Source organism: Serinus canaria, chromosome 26, assembly GCF_022539315.1.
Source record: "Serinus canaria isolate serCan28SL12 chromosome 26, serCan2020, whole genome shotgun sequence".
Classification (NCBI taxonomy): Eukaryota; Metazoa; Chordata; class Aves; order Passeriformes; family Fringillidae; genus Serinus; species Serinus canaria.
Genome location: NC_066339.1, coordinates 5,475,560 through 5,491,042, shown reverse-complemented (window position 1 = coordinate 5,491,042; position 15,483 = coordinate 5,475,560). Strand labels below are relative to the sequence as shown.

Genomic DNA, 15,483 nt, shown 5'->3' with positions numbered 1-15,483 from the left:
CCTGGTGCTGCCCTTCCTGAGCTGCTGCCCCGTGTGCCTGCAGAGCAGAACCAGGGCCAAGTTCCCACCTGGGGAGTGAATCTGCAGCCAGAGCTCTGTGCTGCTCCCAGGGCTCCCCCAAGCATTCCCCAGGAGCTCGGGAGGCTCCTGCTCTCCCACCCTGCTCCTGCTCCACCTTCAGTGCCAAAGCTGCTGCCTGTGGGGTTTTCCTGCCCCAGACCCTCTCTAACCCCCCTGGTTTGTGCTCCCAGTTTGACTGGAGTTGATTTAGTGGAGCTGATGGAGTCACTTCTCCCCAGGTCAGCGAGGATTTCACATCCCTGAGTTCCCTGCTTCATTTGCTGAGAGAATTCCTGGTTCTGAACCCATTCTCAGCACTCCCCTGCTTTCCACGGTGCCAGGACCACGCTTGGGGCTCTCTGGGCAGGAGCTGGGTTTGCCCACAGCCCTGCTCTCCTCGGGCTGTGCTTGCCCTGCTCCGAGGGAGCTCAGCTGCAGGCTGGGCTGCAGCCCCTGCATCCAGCTGCACCAAAGGCTGTGTCCTGCCCTCCTTGGACAGGAAAGCAGCAGCTCTCAGGAAAGAGTTAATCCCAGCCAGCCTTTGGGATCCTTTGCTGGGGAGAGGGCTGATCTTTTGTTTGTTTTGAAGCTGCTGGCAGGAAAGCGGGGAGGAGAAAATTACCTAAGTGATAGTGAGGTTGCCACGAACTCTATAAAAGTGGGAAATCAAAGCCCAGAAACTCCACCTCGCAGTCCTGAAGCAGCACAAGCACAACCCCTGAAGAGAAACCCACCCCAGCAGCGAGTGATCTCAAAGGCTTGAACTCCAACCAAGCTGCATGAGCTCAGAGCTGCTGCGGGACTGAGCAGCCCGGGCCGGATCCCCGGGAGCTGCCCCGGAGCAGGGAAAGGCTTTGGGAATTCCAGCCATGAAGGGGAGGCAGCTCCTCTGCATCTTCTGCCTGCTGGAGCTGGCTGGTGAGTACTGATGTCCCCAAGCCCGGGGGGCAGCAGGGACAGGGCGAGGGGCAGCTCCTGGGAGCAGCAGCTGGGGGGATGATGCTTCTGCAGGAGTTTGGGATTCAGCCTCAGCCTAAAACCTCCCTGCTGCTCTGAAAGGGACAGGAATGGGGATGAAGCTGCCCACAAACTCCTGGATAGCACCAGGAGTTGTCCCTGCAGGCAGGCAGAGTGCAGCCACAGTTCAAGCTGTCTCTCAGCCTGCTCTGGTGTAAACGAGCCACGCTTTTGTTTTGTGGTTGGAACTAAACATTTGCTGAAAATCAAATGAGTCTCCATAAATATTAAAATCTCCTATTGCAGCTCTTCAAATATTCATCATGTGAAGCAATGAATAGCAGCGCTGAGATTTTCTCTAGGTGCTGCTTTTTAAAGGGTTATATTTTAGGGAAATATTATCATTTTTGTCCCAAACCCAACAGCCATGAGGTAATAAAAAAGGACTAAAAAAGTGCAGCAGCACTCTGTGTGTTGCCTGGTGTGCTGGGACAGGAGCCAGGAGCCTGCGGGTGTCTCCTCAAATGTGATTTTCCCTTACTCACACGAATGGGAGCGAGGAGATCTATTGCAGGAATTCACTGGGTTTTGTTCTCCTGTTTCACAGAGCTCCTTTCATGTTCCCCTGGCTGCCCAGGTAAATTGCTCACCTGAGCCGCTGGCTGACCCTCCAGCCTGTGTTAATTTGAAAGGAATTGACAAAAAATCCCAATTTTATGTGAGAAAAATGACATTCAGGGCTGTGTGGCTGGGCTGAACCCAGCGAGGGTGTGAGACAAAGGTGTGAGGCAAACCTTGAGCTTCAAACCTCCAGCTCCAAACCTTGAGCTCCTTGTACTAAACAAAAGTGATGGAAAAGTGATAAAAAGCTCGGATTTTGGGAGGACAAAGCTGGTGGGCAGCAGGGGCTCTCACGCTTCGTGCAAAATGTGCCTGCAGGGTGGAGGAGGTTGGCTTCTCCTCGGGGTAGCTGCTGGGAAAAATCATCCCTGGGGCTCTGCTGGTTCCTCAGCTCCGTGGGGAGTCCCCGAGGATCCATCAAAGGCTCCAGTTGTGCAACTGCCCTGGAAATCCCAGCTCTGTGGGATGGGCAGGAGCTGCTGCTGGCAGCGCTGCTGAGGGTGGGAGCCCCGGGCTCCTCCTGCTCCCAGGGCCCCTCCAGCCAGGGGCACCTTAGAGGCACAGGGAAAACCTCCCTGTGGCTCCCTGGGACAGGGCAGGAGCCCTGCAGGGGTTGTGGTGTGGGGAGGATGGGGTTTGGGTTCTGGGATCCAGGAAATGCCCTGGGAAAGCCAAGCCCAGATCCCTGGAATTGCTCCTTCTGCCGGGTTCTCTGGGGCTCCTGCCGAGTTCCAAGGAGGGGTTTGCAGCCACCCCTGCTCTGCAGAGTGGGCTGCAGTTCCCAGACCCTCCCAAGCCCCTGGGAGGATGCTGTGAGCAGCTTGTGTTGGAAAGCTGGGGATGGATAAAGCACATGGAGAGCTGTCCTGAGCTCGGCTCAGAGTGAGCATGGGAGGCTGGATTGCATTTGTACCTAATAAAAACACTTCATTCTTTCACTTAACCTCTCATCTTTCTTCTTTGTATGTTTTTCATTCATCTTGATTTTTAGAAAAATCTCTTTTCTCGCCATTCTCACACGTTCTTTCTTTCCTCCACTCCTTTTTGCAACACTTATGAACGTTCTGAACATCAGGAAAGGAAAAAGAGACTTTAAATCTTCCAGCTGCTGGAGTTTAACATCCTCTAGAGGCTGCTGCTCCAGCCAGGAGAAATCTCAAGCCCGGGAAGGTGCTGGGCTGCCCAAGAGGCCCCGGGCCCAAGGAAAGCCTGGGAGCAGCAGCTGGGCCTTGGTGGGGCAGCTCGGGGGGCTCCCCCAGCCCCCCAGCCCCGGCCCCACACCCACATCCTGTCTGGGCCAAGGAAAAGGGGGAGGGAGGGGATTTTTATCAGATATTTCCAGAGGGAAGAGGGCTCCACCCGCTTGAATTCCTGCCACATGGCTGAGAGCTGCAGAGGCATGAGTAATGCAGGCTGGAGTGCTTGGAGGGGCTGCTGGGGGAGCCGGGGCTGGCTCCTGCCCCAGGGCTCTGCATCCCAGCCCAGAGCTCCCTTCCTACATCCCACAGCCCAGTTACCCTCCTCTCCTGCATCCCAGAGCTCCAGAGCTCTTCTCCTGCATCCCACAGCCCAGATCTCTTCTCCTGCATCCCAGTGCTCCAGAGCTCTTCTCCTGCATCCCAGAGCTCCCTTCCTGCATCCCACAGCCCAGTTACCCTCCTCTCCTGCATCCCAGAGCTCCAGAGCTCCCTTCCTGCATCCCAGAGCTCCAGAGCTCTTCTCCTGCATCCCAGTGCTCCAGAGCTCTTCTCCTGCATCCCAGTGCTCCAGAGCTCTTCTCCTGCATCCCAGAGCTCCAGAGCTCTTCTCCTGCATCCCAGAGCTCCAGAGCTCTTCTCCTGCATCCCAGAGCTCCCTTCCTGCATCCCACAGCCCAGTTACCCTCCTCTCCTGCATCCCAGAGCTCCAGAGCTCCCTTCCTGCATCCCAGTGCTCCAGAGCTCTTCTCCTGCATCCCATAGTTCCATACCCTCCTCTCCTGCATCCCAGAGCTCCAGAGCTCTTCTCCTGCATCCCAGAGCTCCCTTCCTGCATCCCACAGTCCATTTACCCTCCTCTCCTGCCTCCTGTGGTCTTTTTACCCTCCTGTTCTTCATCCCATGGCTCCTGACCCTCCTCTGCAGCCCTGGCCCAGCAGTGCCCTTGTGCCAGCCCAGGGCATCCCCTTCCAGAGCTGGGGAATGAACTCTGACTATTCCAATGCACTCTGATTATTCCAATGAACTCTGACTATTCCAATGAACTCTGATTATTCCAATGAACTCTGTGAATTCCAATGAACTCTGATTATTCCAATGAACTCTGATTATTCCAATGCACTCTGATTATTCCAATGAACTCTGTGAATTCCAAGGAACTCTGATTATTCCAGTGAACTCTGGTAAAGGCAGAGCTGAGGAGCTGCCCTGGCCCAGGGCTCGTGTGCCAGGTGCCCAAGGAGCCAAAGGCTGAGCAGAGGGTTTGCCAGAGGGGAGCCAGGAGGTCTGAGGCAGGATCAGCTCAGGAGGTGCAGGTCCTGCCCAGAGATTCCCAGTGGGATTCAGCCCCCTCAGTTCTGTTTGCTGTGGGTGCAGGATTGGGATCCAGTGATGGAAACTTCCCTCCTCTTTCCTGAACCTTTGCCACTGCAGAGCTTTTTTTGTGGCCCTGGCTGAGTGCTCAGGGATGACTCTTGGAGCAAGTTTAACATTTATCTTGTTGCCTTTTCTTTATTCAATCTAAGATCCTTCCTAAGCCTCATTATTAAAATATCTTTAAAAAATCATTTACTTTTTAGACCCTAGGAGGGTGAACACAATGGGTGCTGGGAAGTGCAATTTTCTTTCCCATCTCTGCATGGTTTTGCTCCTGCACATGCCTGCATTGCCAGGTGAAGATTTCTCCCAGGTTAATAAATAGCTTGGCTTAAACTCTAAACCCTCAATCCTAACAAACTGACAAAGTTTAATAAAGCCATTAAAAATGGATGGTGCAATGAATAACCCTCTTTAGCTGAGCACCACGTGGATTATCCAGCCCACATCTGGATCATTATTTATCTCCTGAGCCCAAAGATTTCATAAAAACCCTCATCCATGTTTTGTGGCAAAGCTCCTGCACACGCTCCAGGAAAGGCAAGAAAGAGAAATCCAGAGTGACAGCTCCTGTCCCAGAGCACCCTGAGCAGCAGCCAGGCCTCCAGCCCAACCCTCAGTGCTGAAAAGGCTTTGCTGGGGAATACCTGGGGTGCTCTGCAAACATCTGCAGGGTTTGGAGGGGCTGGGGTGGCTCTGGCACCTGGGGAGGCCACGGGGAGGTCACGGCAGGGCTGCCTTGTCCTGGTGGTGTGAGATTTCCTGCTCCTGGCCAGCAGAGCAGAGCTGTGCTAAAGCCTGGCTCAGCCCAAAGCCTGGCTCAGCCCAAAGCCTGGCTCAGCCTCTGGGCTGCTCCTTGCTCTGGGCACCAGTCCTGCCTCCTGCTTTTCATTTGCTAAAAGTCAGCAGGGAAACTCGGTGACTTCACCAGCTGGAACTGAGCTGAGCTGCCTTGGAGAAGGAGGAACTTCTCCCCCTGAGCTGAGAGCTCTGCCAGAACCCAAACTGCAGCTCAGACACCTGCACGGAGCCTCAGCAGGGCCCCCAGAGCAGCTGCAGCCCAGGAGGGGTGGGAGGGATGGGGTGGGATGGGATGGGATGGGATGGGATGGGATGGGATGGGATGGGATGGGATGGGATGGGATGGGATGGGATGGGATGGATGGGATGGGATGGGATGGATGGGATGGGATGGTGGGATGGGATGGGATGGGATGGCTGGGATGGGATGGGTGGGATGGGATGGGATGGGATGGGATGGGATGGGATGGGATGGGATGGGATGGGATGGGATGGGATGGGATGGGATGGGATGGGATGGGATGGGATGGGATGGGATGGGATGGGATGGGATGTAGAGGTTCCCCAGCAGGAGCAGCAGGGCAGCTCTGCCACCCACAGCCAAATCCAACCCTGGTGCCCTCAGGCTTTGCTCTTCCCAACCCCTGCAGGCTCTGAGGAGCTGACCCAGCCAAGAGCAGCTCCTGCCAGGCCCATGCCCAGTGCCCAGTGCCCAGTGCTGTTCCCTGGCAGCAGATCTTGCTCAGGACCTGCCAGAGCTGCTCCATCTCTCAGGGAGGTTTGGGAGGATGAAGTAACTTTTTTTTTGGAGCTGGGGCTCCCCTGGGCAGAGCTACAAATGAAACAAGACATTCTGTATGATTTTCTCTTCAGTGCCTGGATAAGAATCTCAAACACCAAGAGCCCTGGGGTAGAGGCTGGAGCTGTTTGCTGAAGTGGGAACAGATCTTAGGGAGAGAGAAGCTGAGGAATGGGGAGAAATGCATTTCCATTGACTCACAGCTCATTTCAGAAGGAAAAGCTGGAAGTGTCATCTCTGTAAGGCAGCAGGAAGCAATATATAAACTTTAGGTTAGAACAGCAAACCACTCTCCAAACATTCTGCTTTACCTCCAAAGATGTTTTTGCTCATGAGTCAGGGCTGATCCCAAGCCAGTGGGAATGTTTCTATTTACTTTGAGATTGTGCCTGCAACTGTAAATCCAACTTATCTATCCTGAGGCACACCAGTGATCTCTTCCAAGGCTTGATTCTTTCCTCCAGGATTACAAACCCAAACTGCTCTGAAATCCAGCTTTGTGCAGAGCTTTGTGAGCTGGGGCTGGGCTGAGCTCAGAGCTTCTCCTCCTCCTCTGAGAGCCCTGCAGCCTCTGCAAGGGCTGCACCAGCCTCTGCTGCTCCCCCAGATGAAAAGTTTCACCCCTGAGCCTCTCCCAGCTGTGCCCCAAGGCTTCCTGCCAGTTTGGGGCAAGAAAAAGTGAATTTGGGAGAGCAGCTGAACCTTTCCAGCCCCTGAGAGCTCCTCTTCCCCCAGGCTGCACTGCAGGGACCAGCACGGCCACCCCCAGCCTGGCAGAGGGGGACAGCAGCAGAGGGACAGCCAGCACTGCCAGCACTGCCAGCACAGCCTCGGGGGACACCAGCAGCACCAAACCAACCTCTGGTAACCTCTGCCTTTGTTCCCTCTGTCATTCCTGGGAGCTTCCCTGGTCACCAGGACATCTACTGAGGGCACATGCTGGTTAAGGCATGGTTTGGGCTCTCAGGAAAAGGGGCTCAGTAGGGTCACAAGGTTTCATTCCACCCAGAAAATCCCACCTGGGACAGCCAGCTCAGCCCCATCCTGGTCAGAGCAAAGAGCTCAGGGGTGTTTATCTCTCCACACGTGTTGGGAGAGCCACCTGCAGCAGTCCCTTTGGGGGGAGAGGACATGGGGAATGGCTTTAAGCTGGAGGAGGGAGGTTTAAATCAGATATTGGGCAGGAATTGTTCCCTGGCAGGGTGGGGGGTCCTGGCAAGGGTGCCCAGAGCAGCTGGGGCTGCCCCTGGATCCCTGGCAGTGCCCAGGGCCAGGCTGGATGGGGCTGGGAGCACCTGGGGCAGTGAAGGTGTCCCTGCCATGGCTGGGGTGGGATTGGATGGGATTTAAGCTCCTTCCAACCCAACCCAGTCTGGGGTTCCATGATGGGAGGCCCAGCTCAGGCTCTGGAGGGCTCTGGAGGGATGGGAGGATGCCAGAGCCTTTCCCTGGTGCTCTTTGGGACCAGAGGCTCCTCTGGAAGCCTCGGGGCCAGGAAGGAGCTGGGGGTGATGCAGGGGGGTGGCCCGTGTCACCTCTGCCGTGGTGGCCCAGAAATGAGCCCCTGTCCCCAGCTGTGGGGGGGGGGGGGGGGGGTGGTAATTAGGCAGCAGAACCAGGGCTAATGAGCATTCCCTGGAGAGCCCCTGGCTCCTGGTGCTGCTGCTGGCTCTGGCAGGTCAGGGCTGTGTCACACTGAGCTCCCAGGGCCCAGCTTCCTCCTGAGCCCTTCTCTCTGCATTTCCTCCAAGCTGCAGCCACAGCCAGCCCTGTGCCCACCACGACATCACCAGAGCTCCTTGGCCAGCTGAACACCAGCCCCCAGCCCAGCCCTGCCTCCACATCACTGCCAGGCTCCTCCCTGGGGAGCTCGGGGGTCCCCACGAGCCAGAGCCCCCCGACCCAGCCCGAGGACAGGGCACAAACCTCGGGCACCCCCAGCTCTGCGGCCACCTCGGAGCATCCTGCTGGCCCTGCTGCCCCCACAGCCCTGGGCACAGCCAGGAGCAGCCCCCAGGTGAGGAGGGGGCTGCCTGGGGAGGCTGGGCTGTCCCCAGCCCCAGCAGGGCACTGACAGCCCTGTGCTCTCCCTTCCAGCCTGCCATCAGCTGCCACAGTGCCAGGGACCAGGGTGACACCGGGGCCATCTGCCTGCAGCTCAACGAGTCCAGCACCTGCGTGAGTGTCCCTGCAGCCCTGGGCTCACCCACAGCCCCCGGGGCTCTCCGGGGTGGGGGGCTCCAGCAGGAGGGGCTGGTCCCGGGGGGATCCCAAAGGGAGGATCCCAAAGGGCTCCAGGGGAAATGTGCCCTCCCAGCTGCACAAATTCTCCTTTTCCCTTTGAGCTCTGGGGTCAGCTCGGCCTCTAAAGCATCTCCCACCGTGTCCAGCAGGAAGCTGCCTTTGTTCTTCTTCTTCCTCTTCCCTGCTGGAAACAAAAGTGCCTTTTTTTGTCTTGCCAAGTGCCCTCGGAAAAAAAACAGGGCATTGCAAGGAGCTGCTCGTGTCCAGCAGCTCCCGAGGGAATCCCAGGCTCTGTGTGACCGTCCTTGGCCTTGAGCACCAAAAATGGGGAACTTGTAACAGCACAGGGGGTCTGCTGGGCTGGGGGGAAAAACCTCTCCCACTGCAGGAAAAACCTCTCCCACAGCCATAGGGAAATCCATATTGATAACTTGGGTACATCCCATTCCCAGTATGGATATTGATCAGGTATTGATATCCAAAAACTCTCTGACAGTTTAGAGTTAGAAAGGGTGTGTTTATTGTGGGAAAACTCCCAAATGCACACCCAATTTACAGGTGATTACAGAGCCCTATTATCCACACAGGTATTAATTTACAGGTGATTACAGAGTCCTTTTATCTGTACAGGTATTGAATACCCAAAATACAAATATATAGTGATAACTTGGGTACATCCCATTCCCAGTATGGATATTGATCAGGTATTGATATCCAAAAACTCTCTGACAGTTTAGAGTTAGAAAGGGTGTGTTTATTGTGGGATAGCTCCCAAATGCACACCCAATTTACAGGTGATTCCAGAGTCCTTTTATCTGTACAGGTATTGAATACCCGAAATACAAATGCATATTCATGACTTTGGTACATCCCATTTCCCGTATGGTAATTAGTTCAAAAGCCATTAAGCATGGTAATTAGTTCAAAAGCATGAGTAGTTTGTCCCTTGAAATGGGTCGGTGGTCCCTTTCATGGGGAGGGGTCCCAAAATGAGGAAGTAAATGAAGTCTTCCTCCTTCTGACCTTTCTGCCTTTTCAAGGCAAATGTGACAATGAACCCTCGGTGGAGCTCCCATTCCTGCCTTCAGCTGGGTTCAGAACAGAGGAATTTGTCTTCTGTTCCTACAATTGTCTTATGTTCCCAAAAGCCATTTATCAATTCCTGTATTCTTTATTACAAACCCAGCTAACCAAACATTGTGCTGACAAGCAATCCGTTATTAGTTAACTACTAACTCTTAACTTCATCAAGGCCTACCCATTTATTTTAATTAACTCCAGTAAAGCTAAAATCTCAGCTCTCTAAATTCCTTAAAGTTTGTGTCTCACTGGCAGGACCTGGGCGCCAGAGAGGAGCAGTCCTGCCAGGACCTGTGTCCCTCTCTCCCCCTGGCCTTTCCCGAGGCAAATGAGCAATCAGCTGGCACTAATTGCAAAGGGAAACTCTGACACTCCGATGAGTTCTTTCCACAGCACAGAAAGGAAAATACACTCTTGGGTCTCTTGTTCCATCTTGGCCTTCCTCCCCCCGAGCCAAGCTCTATAGAAACAGCTGAAAATGATTTGTTTGTTGTTCTCCCCTGGAGGAGTGTCTGGATTTTTGCTCTTTCAGAGGATGGAGGGACCTGGGGATGGCCCTGGGGCAGCTCTGGGCAGAGGGAGGAGGGCACAGAGCCAGGACAGGACAGGGGTTCTCCCTTCCACAGCCCCAGGGTGGGATGCAGCCCAGGGCAGGGCTCAGTGGAGCCGTCTCTGTCTCTGGGGTGGGCACAGCCCTGGCTGGGAGGGGGTCAGGGGGGCTGAGCAGGGTCCTGGCAAAGCTGGGCTGTCTGTGAGCCTGGCTGTGGCTGAAAATAGCCCCGAGGAGAGAGCCCATCCTGTCTGATCCAGAAACCGGCCCACAAAGGCTGCAGCCCCTCTCCTCTTCCTCTTCACCCCCCCAGAGTCAGCACAGCTCTAAAATGTGAGAAATGTGGTTTTTTACCTAGCCTTTGATCAGGCACCTAGCAAAAACATTGAAGACATTTCCTAAACAGGAAGGCTCAATGCTTCTTTGTTATTTCCCTCCTTTCCCAGCCCCTGCCTGGGACTCTGGAACAATAGAGCTCTTCAGTCGTTCCAGCCCAAAAACTGGGGAGACTTGCCGTGGATCCAGAGCCTAAATTTAGCTTTGTTTAAATGCCACTTTCAGGGGTTGCTAATAATCCCTCCGTTTAATTTATCCTCATTAAGCAAAGACGAGAGAAATGAGCACCTCCAAGGTGTTGGGGCTCTGGGCAGTGCTGGAGTGGGAGGGGAGGGTCTGACCCCCAGCTCAGCTCTGCAGGGCACAGAGGAGCCACCAAAATTCAAATGGCAAAGCACAACACCTCCACCAGCGTGGCCGAGGCAGAGAATTGCTGTTGGCTTGGATTAATGGCTGCTCCTTCTGAAAACTTGGCAGGAACATTTCCTGGAGAGGAAGGGATTGGAGTTATGGCAAGCACTGTGTGAAAACAGAACCCAGACCATGGAGTCCCCCTGTGAGATCAAGCTCACTCCATCCAGCCTGGACAGGGACTGTTTGCTCCTCATCCTCAAAGGAGAGAAAGGTCAGTGAGGGCATTCCTTGGCTGGGGTGCCCAGGTAATGGTGTGGGCAGTGGGACAGGGCTCCCTGTGGGGAGGGGCTGGGAGGAGAAACCTCTCTGCCATTCTGCTCCTTCTGCTGGGGTCCTGCTGCACCCCTGGAGCTGTGGAACGGCCTCCAGGAGCAGCCTCAGCTCCTCTGAGCTCAGCCAGGCTCCTTGGTGTGCCCTGAGCCTCAGAGTGTGTGATTTGTGTCTGGAATGTGTGCATGTGTAAGGTGTGGGATGAACATATCTAATGTGTGTAACATGTGATGAACATATTTAATGTGTGTAAGGTGTGTGATCATATCTAATGTGTGTAACATGTGATGAACATATTTAATGTGTGTAAGGTGTGTGATCATATCTAATGTGTGTAACGTGTGATGAACATATTTATTGTGTGTAACGTCTGGGATGTGCTCTCCTGTTTTGAACCTCACAGATCCTGACAAACTTCTGAACACGCTCCAGAAGTCTCACTGGGAAAAGGTAAATCCCTGGAGCAAGTTTGGCTGCAAGAAGTGCCTGGCCAGGAGGCTGGGGGGATGAGAGCTGAGGCTGGGCACAGGCTGAGACTGGGGCCAGATTAGAGATCCCTGGCAGTGCCCAAGGCCAGGCTGGACAGGGCTTGGAGCACCCTGGGGCAGTGGGAGGTGTGCCTGCCCATGGCAGGGTGGCACTGGATGATTTTAAGGCCCACACCAGCCTGGCATTCTGTGGCTGGAGCCAGCCAGCAGGGATGCAGCACAAGAGAGCCAGCCCAAGCCGTGCTGTGGCTCTGTAAATGCTGAATGTTTCCCCAGCAGAGGTCAGAGCCAGCAGTGACTCTCAGGGTGCAATTGGCACTCAGATTCCCCAAAGGACCGGGCATTGATGAATTCCTCCCCCCAGCCCTGCCCTGAGGCTGGCACTGGCTGGGGCTGAGCCCCAGCTGCATCCCAGGGTACCAACAGCAGAGCTGAGAGACCTCAGCCAGGTGCTCCAAAGCCCGGGCTGTGCTCCAGAGGCCAAAATTCCCTGTGCCACAGGAGACTGCAGGCTGGGAAGGAGCCTGTGAGGGCTGCCAGGGCCGGGGCAGGGCTGGGGCAGCCGAGCTCCCCGAGGGGGTGACGAGCAGCATTGTTTGAAGCCTGAGCAGCAGATGCAAACGTTTCCTGTTTGTCCCACTCCCGACTCTCTTTGGTGTTTTGTTTTTTTTCCCCAGTTTGGAATAGAATCCCTTAAAAAGGAGAGCCCGAGGAGCCGGCGGGACTCTTCCCAGAGGACGCTGATCGCGCTGGTGACATCGGGGCTGCTGCTGGCGCTGCTGGGGCTGGCCGGCTGCTTCCTGATGCGGCGGCGCAGCTGGAGCCCCGCGGGACAGAGGCTGGTCAGTGCTTACAGGTGGCAGAGCCGCAGGTAGAGAGGAGCCCGGGGGGCAGCACAGGGCCATCCCCACCCCTGTGGCTCTGCACTCACCCCCTGTGTGTCCCCAGCTCGGGGACAGCCCGGGCAGGGCAGGGGCACTGCACGGCGGGAGGGGGAACCTCTCTCCTCTCCCAAAATCAGCTCCTGCAGCAGCAGCGCCCCTTTCCCTCACATCTGACAGGTCTGACAGTTCCTTTTGCTCAGCAGTAAGAGCTCACCCAGCAAGGCCCCTGCAGAGCCCCTGGAAGCTCCCCAGTCTGTCACTGACAGTGACACCCCCCAATTCCCATTCCTGTGTGAGTCCCCTGTCTGTACCCGTGCTGCAATAAAGGCAATTTCTCCCCACCAGCCGTGGTAATAAAACATGTCAAGAAAGCAAGAGGCAGAAATTTCCTATTTCCATTCTCCCCCTCCCAGGCAGACTGACCCTGAGGACTCCTCCTCCCCCCCAGTGATTTTTGGGGACGTGACCCTGTGTAAAGTGAGGCCAGGCCACGATTTCCCCATCCCTGCCCAGCATGAGCAGCTGTGTCCTGGGAGGCCATTTCCTGGCCAGGAAGGATTTCCCCAGAGCACAGAGCTGGGAAATGCTGTGTCAGAGGCAGGGACACTGCCTGGTGTCCCTGGGGCTGGCAGCAGTGGCAGCGTGTGCCAGGGGAGCCCCTGGCAGTGCCAAGCCCAGCTCCAGGTGAGGCGTGCCCAGCCCACCCATGGCAAAGAGACTGAGTGGAGTCCAGCCAGCAGAGTGCTGGGTGCTGCTGAGGGAATTCCAGCTGGGAATTGCCACCTGGGACTGCCAGTTCCAGAGCTGCACAACATCTGGGGAATTCTCCTGAGGGCCTGGGTCCTCCAGAGGCACCTGCTCCTCACAGCAAGAGCAGCACCCAGCCCTGCAGAGCTGCACTTCTGCACTGGTGCCACACCTGGCAGCGAGCTCTGCACTTCAGAGGAAGGGGAAAGGAAGGAAAAGAGACAATTTCCATCAATGCTGATTTTTCCTTGGCCAGCAGAGGTTCTGTCCCAAGGCAAGGGTGGCTCCAAAACCTGGTTAGGAGAAAACAACCAAACCTGACAAAAAGCTTCTCTTGCAGGTGCTGCAGGAAAAACTGCACTTCCAAAAACTGCAGCTCCTGGCTGGCTTTCTTGCTCCACGTTGGTTCAGGCCCTCTTCTCCCCCTTTTGCCAGCAGTGCCCTGACCTGTGGCTGTTTGTCCTTCCTGCCTGGGGACCGCGGGCAGCCCCTGCCCCAAGGCAGCATCCCTTCCCCGCCCTGACTCTGTCCCTTGTGTCCCCAGGCTGAAGACCCCTATGACACGGAGAACGGCAGCCAGGGGAACACCATGCTGATGTCGCCCTCCCAGGAGCCGGCCGAGGTGCAGGAGAAGCCCAACCTGCCCAACGTGAACGGGACGGGCGCCCAGGAGAACGGGACGGGCCAGAACGGCCGCTCGGGCCGGCAGCCCCGCCCCGCCGACAGCCAGATGTGACCGCGCCCGGAGCGCGGGGCGAGCCCCGCACACACCGGGCACTGCAGACCTTCTGTACCGCCACTGTCCTCTCCGGGAAGGACTCCAAAATCAGCCCAAAGCACACGGAGGGACAGAGCTGCCAAAGAGCAGCTCCTCCTCCTCCTCCTCCTCCTCCTCCTCCTCCTCCTGCTCCTCCTCCTCCTGCTGACCACACGGGACAGTTTTTTGCAGCTGTTCTCTGCTGTTGTTGTCAGAAGAACACCAGGACAGATGCCAGTGGCCTTTGCCCTCCCCAGCTTTCAGGCAGAGGCAGAGTTTGGCTCCAGGCAGCCCAGATTTCTGGTAGCAATATGTTAGGCTGACCAAAGTAGTTAAATTGGGATTGCAGTGACAAAAGCCTCTCAGGTTTCAGATAGTTTTGGTTAACAGAGTTGTTTATAATCTCATCTTTATGTTTAAGTGCAGGATTTCTTCCTCTTCTGAGGCCATCAGGCATTTAACCCCTTCCTGTCTTTAGGGCTCCTTTATTTCCTACTCCAGCAGAATTTGCTGAAGCTGTGTGTAAAACTTTCCACATGGAATTGAAGGCTGAAATGTCAACTTCTTTCTCTTTGAATCCCACCAGGACTGTGTCCTGAAGGTTTTTTAAGAGGGAAAAACCCTCCCCAGCCTCCTCCTGCCAGGGGCTGGGGGCTGTGACAGGCAGAGCAAGCAATTTATCCCTTGAGTGAGATGAGAACCCTGGGCAGGGCTGGGGGCTCTGTGGGTGCCTGGGGCTGGGCACTCTCCTGCTGGCACCTGGGGCAGGAATTTGGGCAGGAGAGGTGCCAAAGGGCTCCCAGAGGGAGGAGTGGGGGGCAAACCCAGCTGTGCCAAGGGCAGAGTTCCTGTCCCTGCACAGCAGCAGGGCCAGGGACACAGAGCAGGGTTTCACTGTGGGAGCAGGAGCAGTCAGAGCCCTCTCTGTGCTGATCCTGCTCCCAAGGGAAGCTCTGCTGGAGCCACATCGAGTTCCTGGCACCTCAGTGGGACCCGGGGCAGGTTTGTTCCCCATCCCAAGCACATTTTCAGGGAGCCAAAGCCCTGATTGTGCCAGCCCAGGAGGGGTGGTGGTTCAACAGCAGCACCAGCAGCGACCTCCACCCCCCAAATCAGCCCCAAAAAGGCCCTTGGAGCTGATCTACCCTTTCACGAGTGAATTCATCCCAACCTTCTCTCAGTGCTGAACACCGAGGGAGGGTTTTTTCTGGTACAGTGCTCAAAGCAATGACAGCAGCATCCATCACCACCTGGGGCTGGTTTTTTGTGGGTGCAAGAGTCGCTTAAACACAATTAAAACATTCCAGGCTGTTTGCTTTGGTGTGAATTGCTTCTCCCAGACCTCATTGTAAATAATCCCGGTTGAAAAAGAAAAATAATTAAGTACTAAAAGCTGGCTCCTCTGTTGTGTCCTTGGAGCAGCAGCGTGCCCATCCCTGCGGGATGTGTGGCTCTGGCTGCTGCCAGCAGGGTGGGAGGGAGGACAACGCCTCACGGAGAGGATCCTTCCAAGCAGAAATGCCATGACTAAAGGCTCTGGCTTGCTCTGAGCACATTCCTCTCCCAAAAAAACGTCTGCAGGATGAGTGACGTGCAGCAGGCTGTCACACCTTTGTTTGGTTTGGGTTTTTATGTTTAAGACACCCGGTTAATTCCCGGGAAAATCAAAGAGGCTCCAGAGTGACGCACAGGGCTGGGGTTTGACCTGGAGCAGGGAGGCTGTGCCAGGGGAAGGGCAGGCTGGACATCAGCAGGAATTTCTCCATGGAAAGGGTGGCCAGGCCTTGGAAGGGGCAGCCCAGGGAGGTTGGGGGTCCCCATCCCTGGAGGTGTCACCTGGAGGTGGCACTCAGCGCTCTGGGCTGGGGATCGATGATCCTGGGGGGATTTTCCAAGCTCAGT

General features: G+C 55.8%; 1 protein-coding gene across 1 annotated transcript; it reads left to right on the top strand.

The window, feature by feature from the left end:
• Positions 1–639: 639 nt before the first annotated feature.
• Positions 640–14,908, top strand: CD34 (CD34 molecule). Its single transcript, XM_050985311.1, has 8 exons — positions 640–978; positions 6,547–6,675; positions 7,563–7,828; positions 7,909–7,989; positions 10,499–10,646; positions 11,109–11,155; positions 11,871–12,035; positions 13,369–14,908. The coding sequence occupies exons 1-8, from the start codon at positions 930–932 to the stop codon at positions 13,558–13,560; spliced, it is 1,077 nt and encodes a 358-aa protein (XP_050841268.1). The 5' UTR covers positions 640–929; the 3' UTR covers positions 13,561–14,908.
• Positions 14,909–15,483: the final 575 nt, after the last annotated feature.